This window comes from Phyllostomus hastatus, unplaced genomic scaffold, assembly GCF_019186645.2.
Source record: "Phyllostomus hastatus isolate PE091 unplaced genomic scaffold, TTU_PhHast_1.1 phas_scaffold_585, whole genome shotgun sequence".
NCBI lineage: Eukaryota > Metazoa > Chordata > Mammalia > Chiroptera > Phyllostomidae > Phyllostomus > Phyllostomus hastatus.
The window spans coordinates 3,712,358-3,734,067 of NW_025334037.1; the positions used below are offsets into that span (position 1 = coordinate 3,712,358).

The 21,710-nt window shown below is 45.1% G+C and overlaps 1 protein-coding gene across 1 annotated transcript in view; it reads left to right on the forward strand.

The window, feature by feature from the left end:
- The first annotated feature begins 5,185 nt into the window (after positions 1–5,185).
- The window catches only part of PARVA (parvin alpha), a 155,674-nt gene continuing 139,149 nt past the window's right edge, over positions 5,186–21,710 (forward strand). The window contains exon 1 of the mRNA XM_045825530.1: positions 5,186–5,472. Within this exon, the coding sequence (XP_045681486.1) occupies positions 5,337–5,472 (136 nt within the window). The 5' untranslated portion in view covers positions 5,186–5,336. The remainder of the gene's footprint in view (positions 5,473–21,710) is intronic.

Genomic DNA, 21,710 nt, shown 5'->3' on the forward strand with positions numbered 1-21,710 from the left:
CACTTGAATGGTGCTGCTGTGAACTTTCTAGAATGTGTATCTGGGTGTACGATTGTACTTATTTTTGTCAGGTGTAACCTAGATTGTAATTGTCAATTGTGTGGTGCTGCCTTGGCTTCAGTTTACTGATGATGGTGATGAAAGTACAGGAAGGGCAGAGGTTTGGCCAAGGTCACCCAGCCCCTGAGTCAGGACTGGAACCTAGGGTAATTCTCTCCTGGTGCAGTTTGTCTGGGCCTTGATCTCAAGGACAGACTGACCCAGAGATGCAGCAGAGTCTCATGTAACACACGCTTAACTTATAAGATGTTCTTCCCATTAAGCCTTGGGTAAGATGAGACTCATGACCAAGCAGAAGAGGGGTTGCTGATTATTGGGGCCATGACAGTTAACACCTGTGTAGACCGGAGAAAGCCGGGGTAGGGTCTTTGTTGCCTCTTATCGAAGAACAGTGTGTGGTGTTTGTTTCTGATTAAACTCGATTTTGATTCAGTCCACTTCAGGGTCAGGTCCTGTGCAAGGCGCTTCCCTATATATTATTGAATCTTCTGACTAAAAACCAGTTAGCTTCATAACCATAAGGACTCTAAAAGCATAATATCAAAAGAGTATATAAATTCTACAAGCAAATTGGGGCAATTTAGAACAATGTTTTTCAAACAATCTATGGTGAAGGACCAATCTATCATAGACCATTTGTAAAACGTGTTAAAAGTGAGTTATTAGAAAAATAAGACAGGTAAAATATAAGCTTCCAATTTTTATTCAATTAAGCCAATATAAAATTGCATTGTTTAATTGCTATAAAAGTTTATAAACACTCTCAGGTTCTACACTTATATCATTAAGAACCAATAACATAGTTTGCAGATCAATACTGGTTTTTAGACTATACTTTGAGTGCCACTGATTTATACTTTACCACCCACTCCCCCTTGGCCGTTCAAGACAAAATAATAATTATCTTATAGGCAGAAAGATTTGAATAACAAGACATCTGCATAATACTGAGGCCCTGGAAACCATTCACTGTCGACATTAATAGGGCTTTACCTTTCCCCTGTCTTTATCAACATGACTTCAACTATTCCACGGAGTAGGTAAAAGATAAAAGTTACAAATAACTTTATATATTTTTTAAAGATTTTATTTGTTTTTAGAGTGAGGGGAAGGGAAAGGAAAAGAGAGGGACAGAAATATGGATGTGCTAAAGAAACATCGGTTGGTTGCCTCTCACACGCCCCCTTCCTGTGACCCGGCCTGAGACCCAGGCTTGTGCCCTGATGGGGAACAAAACCAGCGACCTTTTGGTTTGCAGGACAACGCCCAACCCACGGAGCCACACCAGTCAGGGCACAAATAACTTTATTGTTCTTTTCAAGAACTTCCCTTCAAATCTCATTGAAATGAACATAAACCCCTCAAACTTTTCAATAGACAGCATTAAAAAGACAATTTAATCTCCAAGACTCTTTGAAAGCCTTGGCTTGTGTCCACTAATCCAAAACTATTTTATCACAATCTTTAGCCAAAAGTAACTAAGCACCAACTCATGAAAGATCTGCCTTCAACCAGATTCCGAAACCTTACAAATGTCCCTACTTTGGCATTGCCCATCCTCAGCCCAAGATGCTACTAAGACTTGTGAAGACAGGGCTCTCCTTACCATGGTGTACGATGAACCCAGCTTTGCCTTCTCCACAGCTTATTTTGCTGGTATTTTCTGGAGCCAGCATCCAACAGTAAGGACTTTCCTTTATTTGTTCCTTCTTTTAGTCTTGCCCAGTTGCTTCCAAACTTTAGTATGCATAACAATTACTGAAGAGGGCTACGTATGCAAAAGCATGCAGGAGCAATTTAAGAGATCTCCATGTATAATTTTGCCATGCCATATTGAGGACCTAAGGCCTGCACGCAGGTATCAGCAATTGGTAAAGAACAGAGAACCACTGAATGCCAGAGCTGGAAGTGGTTTTAGGTGCCCAAACATCAGTGCACAGCTCAAAATCACCTGATGTAATTCCTGTTAAAAAATACCTATCTCTTGGTTTTACCTCAGATGTACTGAATCAGAATTTCTAGAGATGGGGGCCTGTGAATGGTTGTAACTACCATATTTTTAGGACTATAAGATGCACCTAGGTTTTAGAGGAGGAAAATAGGAAAACAATTTTTGAAGCAAAAAATGTGATAAAATATTTAATAACATAAATAACATAGGCCGCCGCCCCCCCCAAACGAGCCAGGTGAGCTACATTTGGACTATAAGATGCACCCCCATTTCCTCCCAAATTTGGGGGGAGTGAGTCTTACAGTCTGAAATATATGGTAACTTTCTAAGGGATTGTGATAGGCACTTGGGTTTGAAAACTACCACTCTCTTTCACCACTTCATTTTGTATTGGATTGGCCAAAAAAGTCCCTTTAGTTTTTCTGCAAAATAAAAGACACATTTTTAAATTTTCACCAATAACTTTATTGATTTGGATATTTTGAGCATGTTGGTTATCTTCCTTGAGGTATAACTTTGATTGTTCTCAATTAACATCTCAATTGGATCACTATCAACTTCAACTGGTCTACCCAACTGTGGAGCATCATCCAGCAAGAAATCTCCAGCACAAAAGTTTACAGACCACTTCTGACACACTCAATCAGTCACAGCACCTTCTACACATACTGCACAAATCTTCTTTTGCATTTCAGTTGTGTTTATACCTTTCTTGAAATAGTAAGGCATAATATGCTGAAAATGTTGCATATCTTCTTCCATCTTTGATATTAAAATAGCCACACAAAAATTCACCAGTTTCTGTTAAGTTTTTTCAAAATGCCTGCTGATATGACAGCTGTCACAATACAATCTAACAAAACTGTTTCAAATGAAGTTAAAAACAACCAAGCACTACTAAACCATCGTATGGAAAGCCAACCAAACGAACCCAGCCCAATAGACGAAGAAGCAGACACTCAGAAATGGGAGTAAACACGCCCAAGGTTGCATAGCTATCAAGCTGCGTTTCTCATGATTCTTTGACAAAGTTGCCAGGGCTGGGGGTCAGATTTTGGAGATGTCCTTATGCACCCAATATCCTGAACAAATATGATTGATGATATAATCAAAACATAATTCTATTTTGGCATCACAACACCGCTTAAAGTTTATTGGGGTGGGGGAGTGGTTGTCGTAATTTTTCCCTCCCTGGGGGGAAAGCTCTCACAGTTTTCACGATTCTCTGCTTTCTATTAGGTAAGAGGCACAAGCTAAAGTATAATTTTCAAAAAAGGTAAAATTAGGACTTTTCAGCAAAGATAAAATGAACATATACTCTGCTGAATCTATTGACCATTTTGTTCATTACACTTTGGTTCTCAGAAATTACTGTTTGTTATAGGGTTGGCCAAAAAGCTTGTTTAGTTTTTTTCTGTACAATGGCTCTAGTAGCGCTTCCTTGTCTTTAACTTCATTTGAAAAAATTTTGTTAGATTGTATTGTGACCACTGTAATATCAGTGTGCACTTTTAAAAAAAAGTATCAAAATTAGTGAATTCTTGTGAGCCATTTTAATATTGAAGATGGAACAAAATAAGCAACACTTTGGCATAGTATGCTTTATTTTTTCAAGAAAGGTAAAAACACAACTGAAATGCAAAAAAAGATTTGTACAGTGTATGGAGAAGGTGCTGTGACTGATCAAACATGTCAAAAGTGGTTTGCAAAGTTTCTCGGTACTATTGACACCATGGCCAAATAATTTTTTGCTGTGGGGCTGTCTTATGCATTGGAAGATATTTAGCAGCACCCCTGGCCTCTGCCCACTAGAAGCCAACAGTGGGAGATAGCCAAAATACTCGAAATATCCAAATCAATAAAGTTATTGGTAAAAATAAAAAACATGTCTTTTATGGAAAATACTAAATGGACTTTCTGGCTAGTGTTCTCACTAGCTCCAGCTAAGGTGGATGGTTATGAAAAAGCTTTAGGAACATGCTCTCGTGAGGACACATGGCTGGCCCTTGGTGGACAAGTAGACACTGGGAAGAGACTCAAGGTCCAGGCAGCTACTCCCCACAGGTTTTCATTATTCAAGCCATGTGATTTCTTGAGAGCACTACTTTGCTCCATTCTTTTGGTTCTGTACTCATCAACATGCATATGCCTAAAAATGAATACCCAGTCTGAAGCCTGCATGATCATCACTAACTTCTCAACTTCTTGGCAAGTCTCTCTGGCTTAGTTCAGATTCTTGATGGAGACGATCTTACTGGCTGCTTTCCAGCAAAGCATTAGCAGTTCTTTGGGTCAGGTCAATCAACTACTTAGAGGAAACACACTTGCTAAGGGGCCATGTGAGTGTGTGTGAGAGAGACAGAAGAGCCCAAGAAAGTGGTCAAGCAAAATAAAACGGGCCATTTAATCATTTCCGGAATGAGTCTTTGAAACACTATGTCAAGGACACCCTTGTTATCCCAAATGAATCTGGACGTTACTCTGTGGCTTAGGCAAGATAAGTTTGGGGAGTGGGGGCACATTGTCTCAGAGGGTCCCAAGGTCATACTTTCCCACTCAAGTTTATACCAACATTTGAGATCCTCCTTGCACAAGCCATTAAACTGCTAGAAACAGGATGTTGTGGCCCTGTGCTTATGAACTTGAAATTTCTCAGCTTCCAATATGAGGGTGAAGAGGAGGTTGGAGTGCACAGCTATGGCATAGCTATGACTAAGTGCAGGAACAGTTGGATGTGCCCAGTCGGTGGGGACTGAACACATTTTGGTTCACTCTATTTCTTCCCACACTCCCTTTTGGGCACAAGACAAGGGCCTATTAACTGCGCAGGTAGAAAAGCTGTGGAAAAGCAAGTGGCTTGTCAAGCAGCTGAGGCGAGACAAGGGGAAACACAGTAACAGGTGGGTTCGGTTCAACAATCACTGAACCCAGGGTTTGTGCAAGGATCTGTGCTGGGTGCAGAGTCAGGGGAAATGAGGCATTCAGGCTGGAGCACTGTTAGGCTGGAGGGTCACTGACACACACAAGCAGATAAGGCTACACGACCTGCAAAGGGCACATTTGGGGCATCCTCTCTTCTGGGGCAGCCAAAGGGTGCAGGGAGCAGGCCTGGCCTGGCCAGGGCAAGGGCTCGAGCACACAGCTCCCTGCAGGGCGGAGGGCGGCGCGAGGGAGGGATAGAGGGAAGGGAAAGGAGAGCGTGAGCTGCCTTAAATGCTTGGAATAATTCCGCTTCCGTTTGGGAAGCCGCAGCCTCAGTCCCGACGCGCCCGCCCAGCACCAGCTCCGCGTCCCCGACCGGTTCGCGGCTGTCCGCTCCACCACCATGGCCACCTCCCCGCAAAAGTCTCCCTCTGTCCCCAAATCCCCTACTCCTAAGTCGCCCCCGTCCCGGAAGAAAGATGACTCCTTCTTGGGGAAACTCGGAGGGACTCTGGCCCGGAGGAAGAAAGCCAAAGAGGGTGAGTGTGGCCAGGCCGCATGGGCGGCAGGGCCCAGGGTAGTGGGCACCGGGCTCTGGCTGGCCGGGAGCGCGCCGCGGAAGCCGAGCGAAGAGAGGGGCGCGGCGACTCGTGCGCGCGCGTCCCGGGAACGTGTCGTGGTGGGGGCAGGCGCGCCCCGCGGGCCTTGGCCATCGCCCTGCTGGTGGTCGCACTGGAGCTGCTCTCCAGGGCCTGGCGGGGCCGGGTGGAGCAGCCTGGGCCCGGGACCAGGCAACGCCCGCTCTGGGCAGGGGGCCGGGGCCGTGTGGCCAGAGGGCCCAGCACTGCGGACCCGCCAGCCTCAGCAGGGAGGCGGCGTCCTACTGTAGGCCCCAATTCCCCGCCCTCTACGCTCCAGAAAGCTGGCATTTTCCAAGTTTCTGCTGAAACTTTTCTGGGCACCGTCACTTTCACTCTTTGGCTTTCGTTGGTCTTTGAAAGCAGGTCGTTTTCTAGACCTGCTGAAGTCTAGTTGCAGTGACGGCCTCTTTGGATCTTGCCTACCCCCAGGGCCCAGTGGTGCTCTCTGTTAATGAGTAGATCAACATCAAATGTTTGTTGAATGAATGAGTGAAAAGCTGGCTTTCCTATTATCGTGTAATAATGATGAACTGGAACCCCAGGAGAACACCGGAGTGAGCCGCACACACTTAGCATCATGGCCGTGACCCTTCTACGAACTCAGGATTTGAGAGCTCTTGCAAAAACCATTTCCTTTTTCCCACTTGGGTGAACTGAAGGGCTTATTTTTTTTCCAGGACAATTTGCCTGTAAAATATTTTCTTACTGGCAGATTTTGCATCCTGGTTTTTCGTTTGAAACTGAGGTGACAGCTCGGAAGAAGTTAGTGACAGATGTGTAGACAGAAGTTGCTTAATTAAGTTTTTTGATAGAATGCTCAGTGTTGTGGGAATAACATTGTGATATTAAGATACAAAATAAGTTTCGTGTTCCTGAGTTACCTTAAGGCACAAAAAACAAGTTCATTGTTGAGAATGACACAGCTTGACCCAAAGGGCTAGACTTCTGTTCTTTATCTTGAAGAGAGAAGCAGCAAAACACATCCCCCCAAATATTTTCCCCAATTTGGTTATTTTGGTAAACCACTGAGTCATGTGCAGTTGGTAGCAAATCATGAAATCCTGACTTGGAAAGCCCTTTTCTAAACTACCCCTTGTTTACCTATGGTATTCCTGAAATGGGCTCTCTCATTTGAGACAGGGCAAGTCAGAATTTCTGGAGTTTATGGCCTATCAGGAGGGCTCACCCTACCCTTGCTGACTCTTTAGAAAAGTTTACTTCACTGTAAAAGTAAAGACTTGGTCTCTCTGTATTGATTGTACTGCTGTCTTATTCATGGAGCTGGGAGCATGAGTCTAATGGTGGCCCTTCACTAGTTTTAGGTGGGCTTGCCTGTTTCCTGCAGTCTTCCCCTCACGAGGCCACACATTTTCTGTTCCTGTAGGTGCTCCTCATAGACAATATCTTATGGCTTGCCGCCATCCTATCTCTTCTGTTTCACTCAAGGTCTGCGTAGGAAACAGAAGGTCACCTTAGTTGGGATTTTGAAAATAATGTAGGGAAGGGACTATTTACAGAGGTGTAGACAGGGTTAAGTGAACCCAAAGGGGTGATGTGGAATCTCAGGGCTAGCAGCAGGCAGGGGGAAGCTGTGACCACTCCTAGACCCAAAGGGACAATGAGACCACACCAGAATCCATCAAGGGCTGGAGCTCTGGAAGGAGGCGGCCTGACGGGAGCTGCAGCTATACAGGGACAGAGCCACTGTCAGAAATGCGGAGATGGATGGAGTGGGGAGACACGGCACAAAGGAGACCTGCATTTTCTCTTTCTCCTTACCCTGAATCTCTCACTGGTACTTCCAATTGACTGGGCCCAGTGGGAAGTCATCAGGGCAACGGATTCTGGGTGATGTAGGGGTCAGCTCCCTTAGGGCACAGAGCAGTGCAGAGAACAGATCGTAGTGGGGGACAATGGAGAATAACTAACAGACCTTCTCAGAGCAAGCTGCCCAGAAGTCAACAGAGTGTACTAGTAGTCCAGTACAGCCAGCCGGGTGTGGGGCACAGCCGTCACCTCCTTTGTTCTAGCCTAGACACCGTGTTCTATTAATGCAGCCGCCGAGTCTGCTTTTCCTTATTTTGTCAGCTACATCATACTGTTATCTCTCATGGAGCTTGTTATCAGTGGAAAGATATTTTTATGTTTGTTTCTCCTAAATTATTCCCTTTCCTACCTCCGATTTATTCAACTGGGTTTTTGAAATCAAGTGCAGGATCTTTTTTAATCCTTGTTATACTAAACTGTTAAGTCCTGATTCTGTCATTCAGTCTATTAGCTAATCCAGGGGGTATAAATGGGTACATTGAAGAGCATATGCTTCTCCTAAAGGGGCCAGCCTTCACCCAGCCCCAGCTGCTTGCTGCTGCATGTCACCACAAGCCTAGTCAAAGAAGGCAGTGGGGTTCGTCTGAAAGGTCCTGCTCTTGGTGAGTGGGTGCTCGGTCTTGGTGATCAGCGCTTTACCTTGCCATGGGCCCACTGACCATCACTTCAGCAATCATAAGGTTAGGTCTTGCTCTCAATTGTGCATCATCTCAGAGCTCTGTGCTTTGCAGAAACTCCCTTCTTTCACTTTACCTCTAGTGTTCTAGAACGTCCCATTCCTCATGATTCCTCAAGATCACTGATGTTGTTCTATCCACAGATTATTTCAATGCTTTGGCATAGAAGTCTCCTGACCCAGAGTCTATCAGTCATTCATTGGATACCTGTTGTGTCCCACTGTAGGAAGTGGAAGGACATAATACATATTAGTTAGATATTTAGGTCAATAATTTTATAGAAAAATGTGTCTTCCCATGAACACTTACTAGCTACATTATAGAATGACTTTAAGTCTCCTAAGAATACATTAAAACTAATCATCACTCCAGTGTTTTCGTAAGAAAAAAATAGCATTACAAAGGCAAGAGATAACAGAGGTTAAAAGCATGGTCTTTGGGACTAGGCACTTTTGGGTTTCATTTCTGGTCTAGCTCTTTATTTATTGAAATGATTTAGGACAAGTTCCTTAATCTCTCAAAGCCTCCATTTCTTCATCTATAAAATGAGAATAAAAATTTCTTCCTTACATGGAAGTGATGAGGTTAAATGAGGTAAAGTATGTACTATGCATAGCATGGCACAAATAACAGTAGCTATTAAAACTGACAGCTCAATTTCACATAGTCTTTATATGTTGAAATAGTCTTTTTATTATTGACTGCAGAAGATTCCACAGGTTCTGCAAATGGCCTAGTAGCCCATGACTGTATGAAGCCCAGGTAAACACTGTTTTGGTCTCTTTGGAAATTAGGAATCTTTTCTTGCAAGTCAGATCCTCCTGTTTCCAAAATGTAACATTTAAGCATTTAAAGATATATGGGCCCCTTCTAGTGCATTGTAGTAAGAGGCTTTTGTTTTATTCTGTGGACCTTCTCTTTGGGGTTTCCAGCCCCCATTTCTGCCATCCATGCCCTCCTGTGTGAGCCCTTAGACTAGCCTTTCAGAGTCCACTTGCCAAAGGGCCACTTTTCACCTTTCTTCCTCCAGATCCATCCTCAAGACTTGTTCTTTCCAGGAACACCATCTTGAAAGGTGGTTGCCAGCTGAAGGCACCCTAAATTAGTTCAGCAGCAATGCTTATTCCTATCATTTGCCCATTTATTTATTACTCCTCAGCATTTTACATTTTGTTTAATGTCTGAAGTGTTTAATAAGGGCTTTAATTTAATATTCTTTTAATAATCTAATACTTGCCACTTTGGCTCTTGTTGGCTGTCCAGTACAACTGGGGGAAACACCCAGACTCTGCAACTGATTTACGGTTTCTAGCGTGACCAGAGCCCTCAGCACAGCCGAGCAAGCCCTCTGTCCATGTCAGCTCGCGTTCTCATTTCCCAAAGTGCCTCCTCAAACCCTCAGTGCTCAAGCTCTTCCCCAGACCCTGAGATAGAAAATGAAGAACCAGGTATGATCTTATTAAGTTTCTGTTCAGTCCCATCTGTCCCCACAGCTGCAGCTCTCCTCTCATGCTCCCTTCCTGTCCTAGTCCCTCCTGTGGAGGTGTCCCTTCTCCCCTTGCTCAGGAAGCCAGTCATTTCCCCCTTCTTCCATACTTGGCATAGCAGATACCCTTTTCTCATGTCCTCAGTCTTTTCACATGCCTCTATTCCCACTACGTTCTCTAAATGTGTTTGAGTCGTTCCCATTTGAAGAAAAGCTCCTGATACTGGTTTCCTCCTAAGCTACTCACCAAGGATCGTGAAAGTGTTGAGTGTACTGGGTTTCCCTTTCTTGTCTCCTAGTCACTCCCTGTTCCCATTCTTCCCAACCCACTATTCCCATTCTTTCTGCACTTATGTGAGTGCTTCGTGTGTGCCAGGCACTGTGCTAGGGGCTGGGATACAGCAGGGAAAATAACAGGCAAAAACCTCTGCCCTCTTGCAACTTACCTTCTAGTAGGGGAGGCAGACAATAAAGAGATAGATTCATAAAATATGTGTCTTTTGTATCAGTGGTGATAAGTGCTCTAGAGTGAAATAATGCAGGAAAAGGGAAAATGTCATGGTGTGGGATGGTTGACAATTTAATAGGATGGCTAGAGAAGACCTCACTGAGAAGTGTATATTTGAGTAAAGACCTGAAGGAAGTGATAAGAGAGCCATAGGCGTATCTTGGAGAAGAGCACTGCAGGCAGAGGGAATGGCCAATTCAAAGGCCCTGTGGCAGGAGTGGACCTGGTGGACTAGAGGAGAGAGTGAACACAGCTGTGGAAGCTGGTCTGGTCTCAGGGGTAATTAGTCAGGGTGGGGCAGGTTGTGTAGGACCCTAGAGGCCCTCCTAAGACTAGGGCCTTTAGTCAGAGTGAGGTGAGGAGGTTTTGGAGGGTTTTGCACAGAGCAATAATATGGCCATCCTTGTGTTTTAACGGGATCATTCTAATGGTGTTAAGTGACTAAGGGGACGGGGGTGGAAGCGGGGAGGTGAGTTAGGAGGCTACTGCAATGATCCAGGTGAGAGAGTAGTGGCCTAGAGCTGAGAGGCAGCAGTAGAGGGGCTGAGCATAGAATTCTGGATGTAGTTTGCAGGTATAGCAGATGGGACTCGCCAAAAGATTGGATAGAACATGAGAATAGAATCAAGATGTTTCCAGGGTTTGAACGCCTGGAAAGATGGAACTGATTCGAACTGTGATGGAGAATTCTGCAGAAGAGCTGGTTGGAGGAGAACGAGCAGGAGCTCCAGTTCGGCGCTGTTCAGTTAGAGGTTCCTACTGGACTTCCCAGTGGTGATGTGTTTGCAGTTGGTTCTAGGAGTCTAGTTTAGCGGAGATATCCGGGCTGGAGACCCATCAATGCGTAGGTGTATTTAAAGCCATGAGACTGAAGGGAGTCATCTAGGAGAGGAGCACGAATGTAAAGTAGAAGTCCAAGGACTGGGCCCGAAGGCTTTCCAATATTTAGAATTTGGGAGATGAGGAAGAACCAGCAAGAGAAGCTGAAAAGGAGTGGCCAGCGTGAGAGGAGGAAAATGGGGAGAGGGGGGGGAGTGTGGAGCTGTAGAGGCCAGCTGGAGAAACCATTCTCTTCCCACTATTTAAGCTTCCTTGACTGAGGCTTCCAAAGCCACTCTTTTTCAACTCTGACACCACTTGGGCTCTTGGTGGCATTTGATATTATTCAATTTTGTCTTTACCTTGAAATTATCTTCTCTCTCAGCCTTACCCACACAAGATTTTCTCCCTGTGTCTCTCGTGACTTTTTCAGACTTTCTCTCAGGCATATCTGTTTGCCTCTCTGTAGCATTTCCTGTTTTTCTCTCTGTTTCTTTTTCTCCTGTGTATTACCTCATCTACTGCCATAGCTTCAATGCCCTAGAATCTACCCATTGATGATTCTTAAGTCCTGATCTTCACCTGTAGTCCAGATACATCTTTCCACCATCTCCTGGCTGTGTCACAGGATCCTGAAACTCAGCAAGCCCTCGATGGAATTATTTGTCCCACTTGCCCAATGGGGCTTCTACTCCTCCAGCATCCCACCAGCTGCCCAAGGTTGACCTGTTGTGGTCATTCTTTATTTCAGAGGTCAGTGACTTTTTCTTAATGGGCAGATAATAAATAGGCTTTATTTATTATTGCTGGCCCTCTGGCCTCTCCTCAGCTCTGCCCTCGTTGCCACAGATGATAGATAAATGAACAAGCGTGGCAGCATTCCAACAAAATTTTAGTTATGAGCACTGAAATTTGAATTTTAGATAATTTTCGTGTGTCACAAAATATCCATGTACTTGTGTTCTTTTTTCAGCCATTTAAAAATGTGAAACCTATTCTTACCCCCGCCCCCAGGCTGAACATAAATAGATGGCAGGCTGGCTGGAGATGGCCCGCCTGCTCCCCTCCCCCCATTCCTTTTATCCCTACACCCAATCATCTCTCACGAAGCCCCGCTGATTCTACCTCCTAAGTATCGCTGCCTTAATTTGGGCCTCGTAAGTGCTCTTTGTCGTGTTTGAGATTGTTTATTTGTAAAATATTTACTGTATTTTCTACCTGAAATAGTGCAGTATCCACCCACTGGTCTCCCTCTCTCTGGCTCTTTTTTGTTCAGTCCACCTTTCATCCTTTTGCCAATGTGTTGTTTTTTTCAGACAAAGATAACATCTTCCCAGGACAGACTTCTGAGCAAGGCGCTCAACACCTTCACAGTCGCTCATTACCCTAATCTCTTCTATTTCGCTTTTAAGAAACCTCCATTTTAGCCACGGCAAGCCACTTTTTATTCCCCAGACACATGTTCTCCCATGTGCTTTAATGTTTACACATGCTGTTCTGTGTTTCTGGAATGACCATCTTCCCTTCTCTGTTCAACAAACTCCTGTTTGGTCATTAAGACCCAAGCCTTAGATTTCCCCTTTTGCGTGATGCCCTCGGCAGCTCCGCCAGGAAGAGTGAGACGCCTCCTTCTCTGTGGTGCCACACCACCTTGTCCCTACCCCTGCGGTGCACCGGCCACACTGCATCACAGACGCCTGTGGGCGTGTGTGTCCCACACTACGGTGAAACCCCTCCTCCGGCAGCCCTCCTGCCTCCCATAATACTGAACACAAAATGATATTGGAATTTCTATGGAATAAGTTTCCCTGTGTTTACCTGGTGAAAATAGCCCACCACTGAGTGGTTGTGTAATATTAGACAAGTCTCTTTCCTTTTGCCCACTTCTAACATCAGGGACTAGGCTAAATAACCTCAGGGGACCCTTGCCACGCTGGTATTCTGTGATTTCTGCACTCTTATTTCACCAGGCTTCTCTCAAATTCAGTTTTATTGTCTGTGTGGGGTGGTCTGGGAATGACATCATCACAAAGACCTCTTTCTTTCCTCCGCTAATGAAGGCACCTCTGTGTCGGGAGGAGGAGATGGAAGCCAGGATAAGTGGGCCCCGGCCCAAGGACACCTCCATATTAGGAATCAGTCTCCTTGTCTCATGGAATATCTCTATTTGGTTAACAAGTGCAGTTCGTAATTATGTTTTAGCCATTAGTACAGGGTGAGGGCTGAGATCCTCACGTAAACATCTGTGAGCATCCAAAGTCTCCACTCACTGTCCAGGACAAAACAACACATTTGGGGAAAGCGCTACAACAATTTCAAGACTAAAAGACGTTTAAAAATGAAATGAAAATAAAATACTCTTTAAAAAGTTGTAAACATCCTGTGAAGTTTTCAATATGTTCTGTAGGCTGAAACCAGTAAGAAATCCAAACCAGGGCTTTGCCTGAGGCCCAGAGCCCCCGGGACAAGGAAGCTTCTTCAGCTGGCTTAGACCCTGGCCCTCATCCTTCCCTTTCCTTTTCCCCGTAGACTCCAGGAGGACAGGGGTGAGTGTGTTCTGCTGACGTCTGTGTCCTGCCTGAGTGCCTAGCACAGCAGCAGGGTCTTACCAGGTGCCCTCAGAATGGTTCTGAACTAACTGCCTGAATCACGTTTGGACTTTTTATTCCTACAGAGGGGTTGCCCCGCTTACTTCAAGTTGTGTTCTAACCTTGGATGATGTATCTAGTCCCCTGATGCCAACTGCTAGTCGTGTGTGTGTGTATGTGTGTGTGTGTGCGCGTGCGCGTGCGTGTGTTTTACAAAACTGCCTCCTCCCTTGCCCAGGAATCATTTTACCTTTTGCGAGAAGCCATTATCACTTAGCCCTGTTGTTTGACAAACACACATAGGCCCCTGAGACCAGAGGTTTGGGCCCTGGCATGTGACTGTGCAGGGGTGGCAGTGAGTCTGCAAGGAGACCCGCTGGTCAAGGGCGGTGAGGACACCGCGTGTCCAGGCCAGTGTTCTTTGTTTTCATGAAGAAAAGCTTGCTTTGCTGAAATGGCATTGCTCGTGTTCATGGTAGAGTGCTCGCATGCTGAAGGAATGGGGTGAAACAGCCTCTTTCCAGCGTTTGGGGGAGACAAGAAATGGGCAGACTGAAGCTCTGCTCAGCTTCATTTCCTCACTCCCTACAGAGTTAGGGAAGTCTGAGTCAGTTAGAGCAGGGCCACTATCGTTACTCCTTAGCAAGAGAGCCCCGTCTCTGCAGCTTTCCCCTGTTCACAAGAAAGAACCCACCACAAGGAGAGGATGGTGCGAGGCCACGCCTTCGCTGAGCTTTGCCTCGCTGTGCTCACTGCAGCTGCTTGGTTTCTGCTCACGCCTGGGACACGTGTGCGTGATGTGGTTTGCTATAGGACTCAGTAAACGCTGATCCTACCAGCGTTTACTAAGTGATAACTCTATTTGCTTGGAATGCACCCGTCTGCCAAAGCCTTAGAAAAACCAAACTTTTTGACTAGCATCACTTCAGAGCAGTGTTAGGGAAACATCAGGCCATGGGTAGAAGCAGTGAACTTAATCAGAAATATTCTGAACAACTGAACACTTTGCACCTGATTTTTTTTAATGAAAGTTTTTTTTCTTCCCCATTATAAAGTTAGCCCATGCTTACAGAGTTTATGGCAAAATTGAAAAACAAAACAATCTCAAAAGTACCAACTCCCAAAGGCAATCAGTTAGAATTTTGATTTCTTTCTTTCTAGTCTTTTTCTTCATTATAACTTTTTCTTTTTTATAATTGTGAGTATACCATGCATATTAAATAGATAAATATTCTGTATATTTTTTCATTTATTATTATAAGGTAAATATTTTTCATGTTGTACTAATCTTATCAAATGTATTTTGTATAGGTGCATAGTATTCCGTTGAGTGAATGTCCTATTTATTTAACCATTTCTTTTGGTTCCTTTTTTTTCTTCTTCTAGAAATAATGCTGCCTAAAGCTTTTTTTTTTTTTTAAATTCAGAATAATTTCTCATGCATGGAGCCCCAGAAGTGTTGTTACAGGGTGAAAGGCTGGCAGTTGGCTTGCTTACTACCAATAGTTTGTAGTTGATAATGAGGGAAAAATTACTGCTTTCTGTCTGAGTGGTCTTTCTCATAGCTTCTTTGGAAGGAAAACCAACATTGTTAGGCTGAAAGTTTCTGTTTGCTCCTGGCTGGCAGGACCACCAGGTCACCTAAGGGGTGGGGTGGGCAGGCGAGGCCTCAAGAGAGTGCAGATTGCCGTTACAGCCAGTAACGTGGTCAGAGTGAGCTCTGGTACTGGCAGGCCTTTAATTCAGAACATTATCCATAGCCACCCTTCCATCCACACAGACTCCATATGTCGCCCCTGCTGCCTGCTCTTCCTTATGACAGAGCCCAGCTTGTGGCCACCTTGACAGTGGTCATCCTTGAGGCTCCCCTGGGCGTCCCGGCCATCACTCCCTGTCCTACTGGAGTGGGATCCAGTGGGAGTTTGGTCAAGAAGTCCCTCCTTCCTTTGATCACTTCCTCCTAACTCCCAGCTTATGAATTCTTGGGTGCGCCCTATAACTTGGTCATCACAGACAAATGGGAGGGAATCGCAAGACAGTGGGCTAAGTGCTATGTGGGCAGCTGCAGGTTCACAGGGTTGAGGGACCCTTAGGAGACAAGGTTCTTGGAGCCAGAGGAAGAACCTTCAGGTTGACAAGAGCAAGGGCAGGATTTGAGGAGCTGTCTGCATTTTAGTTGGATTTTAATAGAGTAGGTTGTTGTTGTTTGTTGTTGTTTTCAAGCTAATGTGGGGATTTTGTTTCATAGAAAAGCAACATCTAAAGAATGCCACAGACAGCCCTAGTGTGTTTAAAGTCCTATGTATAAATGTGACAGTTGCTTATGATGACAGCATTGACACACTGAAAGATGCCAAAGTACTTTCTGAGTCCAGAAGTCAAATTATACTCAGTATGGTTTTAATGTCCTTGTCTCAGAATTCTAACATGCTGACATTTGGTAAACCACATAACTGTCCAATCATACCTTTGTGATGCCTAAGTCTTCTGGGAATACATAAACTTACTCATACCTGTCTGGCATACCTCAGGGGCTCAGTTTTCCTCAACCTGCATTAGGAGTCAGTAGTCAGGTGTCTTATTTCATCTCCTAAGGATGGATCTGAGCCAGCTGGAGCATGCAATTATCATGCCAAGCACCCCAGGGAGTGTTTCTGGGGAGTCACCCGTGGAGGCAGACGCCCTCCCTGGGAGTGCCGTGTCGAGGCCATTTGTTTCATCGTTGAATCATACACATTCCCTTCACTCCCTCCCTCGCCTCCTTTAACGTCTAGAGGCAACTCCCTTTGTCTGCAGTTTGAGAAACACAGCCTGACACTGAGGAGCCATAAATGATGTTCTTCATCAAAACACAGCAGATCTCCTGGGTGAGGGTGAGGTTGGACTTTACAGGGGCAAGGCTACTGGCCTGTTTTGCTCCCTCAGTGACACAGAAGCAGGTGTCAGGGCTCCCAGTGACACCAAGGGGAAGGCTCTGCACTTGTTTCTTTCCAAGGTGCATTCATCAGTTGAATAATTGATGTTCCATTTGCAGTATTGCGCTAATGTCTCAATTCAAAACAGTTGTTCCTAAAGCAGTTTTTGGCTTGGCCAATGTGGCTTTGGCTGTGGGGTATACTGGGGACCCCTGTGGGTAAGGGGAAGGTAAAATGAGTCTGAAGGAGGGTCTGCAGCCCGAATCACTAGTTTAGGCACAGGACACCCCAGGTCCATTGAGGTGGGCCCTGAGATGGCAGGGTGCAGAGACTCTTGGCATCGGTTGGGTAACTGAGTCCTGAATCAAGGAGGCTCATCTGAGTCTAGGGTGGGGTCTCAGATACAGAATCCTGGGGACAGAAGCTGGCCTAGCTGAGCAGGTGAGGGGCCATGGCAGCCTACAGTACTAGGGTGGACTCAGGATACCCTTGCCCCACAGAATGGAGGTAGGTGGGAAGGCTGCCAATGCCCACATGGGAACCTAGGGCTTGCCTCTCTCACCCCAGCCCTATACATTCCAGGCTTGGAAATAAACTCCCCGCCCAGTGGGGAAGGGTTTTCCTGTTTACCATAAGGCTGAGTTCCTTCTGGCTCCCAGCCTGGTTTGGCAGACCTGCAGAGGACAGGTACTTAATCACGACAGCTGAGAGAAGCAGGGGCTGCAGGAACCCACCGTCTGCATCAAACACAATTCCATTTAAAGCAACGTGAGCTGCGTGCCCTTTGCAAGGAGTAGCAACTCTCTTAGCTGAGGCTTGCAAGGCCTCTCTGGGGGGCGGGGGCCGTAGTCCCTCCAGCACCTCAAGTGCCCAGAGAACGGACCGATTTCTTCCCCTGCTTTTCCTCCACACCTGCCATTATGGTAAATTACAGGGCTCCCTTGATGACTATGGAGAGGCAGATTGATTTGTTCCTTCTGATTGTCACTGTGCTGAACTTGGCCAGGGTGATGGGCACCCAGATTTCACACCTTATAATGGCCCTGCCAGGGGTGGATGTTAGCACAGTTGGGACTTGACACTTCAATAAATCAGAGACATTCTGCTGTGAAGATCAAAGTTCAGAATTGCTTAAATTGGTGTTAGGGCAGGTGGGAAACAGAAGTCCAGGGCCATGAATTGGATAGATAGTAATTGTCATTCAGTTGGTAGGGCCTGAATGTCAGCTTTTCAAATGATATGACATCAGTTTAAGTAATTTGGGCTCCCAGTTACCTAGCCCTTTCAGTATTACTGATTCTGGAACATATGATTCATGGTCTAGCTTATGCTCCTTATGGGGGAAAAAAAAAAGACAAAGACACACAACCTTGCTTGTATCCTGGTGTCAGACAGTTGTGTGTGTGCAGCATTGGTGTCAATGGGTTGTCAGCTTTCATGGGAATGTGGATGACAATTTCATGTCCTACCTGGGTGTGCTGTTACCTCCCCAAGCCACACTGGCAGCCACAACCTCTCTCCTGAGCTTCAGACTCATTAGCATGTGTGTGTCACGGGACTGTCACTTGCACACAGAGATGTGCCTGGGTTTTCACACAGGGCACTGAATTCCCAAAGGCTTCTGATGAGGTAGGGACATGCTCTGCTTTCTGACGGCAGCTCAAGTCCAGAGGAAACATCTGAGCCAAATGGAGGAGTACACACTTTAAAAAAGTACTATAACTATATTGAGATACAGTTCATCCATTTAAACTGTGAAATTCAATGATTTTTTTTAGTAAATTCCCAGTTATGCAACCCTTCACACAGCCAATTTTAGAACATTTTTATCACTCCCAAAGGAAACCTTGTGCCCATTAGCAGTCATTCCACCTTCTGTCCCCATTCCCTGACCCCAAAGTAACCACTAATTTATATTCTATGATCTATATTCTATGTCCCTAGATTTGCCTGTCCTGTACATTTCATGTAAGTGGAATCAAATAATATGTGGCCTTTTGTAAGTGGCTTCTTTCACTTACCATTGTATTTTCAAGTTTCATCTGTGCTGTAGCCTGTATCAGTAGTTCGTTCCTTATTATGACTGAGAAATATTCCATTATATGAGTATACCACATTTTTTTTATCCATTCATCGATCACTGGGCATTTGGATTGTTTGTACTTTTTGGCCTTTAAGAATAATGTGACTATGAATTTTCCAGTACAGGTTTCTGTGTGGGCATATGTTTTCATTTCTCTTGGATAGCTCCCTAGGAGTGACATCACTGCGTCATATGGTAACAAAAGGGGTGAGCCCTTGTGCTGTGCTATCATGGGCCAGGAAGTGTGGCTTGTATCAACTTATTTGATCTTCCTTACAACCCCATGGAACAGGTTTTATGAGCACCTTTGCCCCTTTACCAATGGTAAAATTGGAGGATAGAGAGGCCATGTAACTTGCCTAGGGTCAAGGGTAAAATACCAGTTAAGGTAATATTATAACTTATCTGCTCTAACAGATAAACCCCAAAGTTCAACGTTTTGAAGGACTGTGAGGCTGGTTCCCCAGTGGCTGCGCCATTTCACATTCCTGCCCACAGTGGATGAGGGGTCCAGTGTCTCCGCATCCTCATCCCACTTGCTGTTCTGTCTTTTTGACTGAGGCCATCCCTGTGGGTGTTAAGTGTGATGGTCGTTTGTGGTTCTCTGATGGCTGATGATGTTGAGTATCTTTTTGTGTAGATCATCTGGGCATTGTTTTTTAAAATTCCGTAGAGATCAGTGTGCATCTCCTCAGTCCCGAGCATAATGAGAGCTCTGGCTGCTAAGCCAGAAAGGTGCATGCTGAGGAAGTCTCATTCTCCCATTTTTTTTTAAACATTGGCTAGGAGCACCGGAGACATGCTGCATCTTGTATTAGGTGAATTTTATTCTGCAGAATGACTGTATTCCTGAATATTTCCTGTTAAGCAAATTGTCATAATCTTATTATCCCGCTGGTTTTCATTATTAAATTGGAAATTATTTGGCTGCAATACAATTTTAGCCCCAAATTGTTAAAAAAATCATACAGGAAGTAACAAAGATTTAAAACTTGTACATTTAAATGAAATGTAGAGCCCTGTCTGGGTGGCTTTTTGGTTGGAGTGTTGTCTTGTACACCAAAAAGTTATGGGTTTGATTCCCGGTCAGGGCACATACCTAGGTTATGGGCCCAGTCCCTGTTTGGGGTATGTATGGGAGGCAACCCATTGATATTTCTCTTTCACATCAAAGTCTCACCTTCCCCCTATCTTTCTCTGTAAGATCAATTAAAATTTTTAAATAAAGTGTAGAAATTCTTAATGATATGCTATGACTTTTCAAATAACAATTGTAAACACTGGCGAAAATGACAAAAGGGGTGAGCCCTTGTGCTGTGCTATCATGGGCCAGGAAGTGTGGCTTGTATCAACTTATTTGATCTTCCTTACAACCCCATGGAACAGGTTTTATGAGCACCTTTGCCCCTTTACCAATGGTAAAATTGGAGGATAGAGAGGCCACGTAACTTGCCCAGGGTCAAGGGTAAAATACCAGTTAAGGTAATATTATAACTTATCTGCTCTAACAGATAAACCCCAAAGTTTCAGAAGCTAAACACAATAAAAAGTTTAATTTTTGCTTATAGCAGAACTTAGTGGCATCGTTCTTGGTTGGATTGCATTCTGCCTGGTCAGTCAGGGACCTGGGCCCCTTTCATCTTATGGCTCTGCCTTCCTGCAGGTTCTGAGTCCTTGCCAGTCAGATGGTGGGTGAGAAAGAGAACAAAAGTGCAGTGGGAGGTTTTTATGATCCAGGCGTAGACGTGATGGAGATCACTTCTGTTCGCCTACCCCTGGCCAGAACTCAGTTATGTGGGCACACCTGTGTGCAAGAGAGGCCAAGAAACATAACTTAGCTGTCTGCCCAGAGGGAAAGGAAAAGAGTTTTGGAAAATACATGCATCGTTCTGCCATTACTCGCAAGTGGAAGTCATGGGATTTGAACCTGGGCTGTCTGGCTCTAGAGATTTGCACTTCACTAACACATTCTATCACCTCACTGTGAACAGTAGCTCAAGGTCTGAGAAAAATGTGGAGAATTGCACAGGCTTTTACTCAGTTTTCTTCCTGTATGTAACTGTATTTGGGGCCCCAGATGCTGTACACTGTCTTTCAGAAAAGAGTAACCATGAGAACAAATTAATTGGGTGTTCATGCTGTGCCAGTACTGTTCTAAGCTTTTTATACATTCTATTTCATTTAATTCTCACAATAACCACGTGAGATAGGGAATTTGTATCCTGTCCACTTCCCAGCTGAGGAAGCCGAAGCAGAGAGCTCGGTTACGTGTCCATGGCCAGGGAAGCAGAGGTGTCCCGGGGCTGTGCGCATCCTCTCACAGAGCCAGTGGGCTAGGTGGGGGAGTGAAAGAAAGAGGAGAAAAGAAAGCTACCAAAGGTACAATCCACAACTGAGCCAGGGCCTTGTTTGAGTTCAAACAAATCAAGTCATTTGGGACACAGTCAGGAATATGGAAACATTCACTGGAGATTTGATGACATTCAGGAATCATCGTTAACTTATAGGGTGAGAGAATTGCAGTGTGGTTATGTTTGTAAAAAAAAAAAAAAAGGTCCTTATCTCTTCAGAATGCATCCTAAAATGTTCAAGGACGATGGGATAAAATGCCTGGGGTCGCCCTCACGTGCTGCCGTGTGGGGGTGAGGTGTAGACAGATGAACGTGGCCATGAGCTGCTCACTGTTGTCAAGTGATGGCAGGTCCATGGGTCATGGTTGCCCTAGCGTCTCTACTTTGGAGCATATTTGAAATTTTCCACATTGATAATAAAAGAGAAGACTCTGATGATGTAGACCTTAATGAACAGTCTTTCTGTGGCTACCTGGAGAGTATGTGAAGTGATGTGGGTGGGCTCAGAGCACAGGACATGCTTGCTGAAGACAGCTGAGCAGCCTGCTTTGTAAAGCAGGTGTTCAGGGACTCTGTTTGGGGGCCATTGGCCAGTTTTTGAATTCTAATCCTGAGGTATCCCCAGAGGCAGCATTTAGAAGAATTAAGCTTCCGAAGATGAGCCCTGGGGACTCCGAAAGGCTGGAGCACTGGCTTCCTGAGTGAGGCGGAGACCAGGCCAGAGTCTGGGCTGTGCCCTGGCCAAGTAGCCTCGGCACAGGCTAGTTGTGCAACCCGCGATGAATATCTTGCTGAAAGGTACAGCACGGCCCCAGGCCCCAGCTGCACTTTAATTAAACAGTGAAAATCCATCAAAGACTTCGCCTCCTTAGCCAGCCAGTT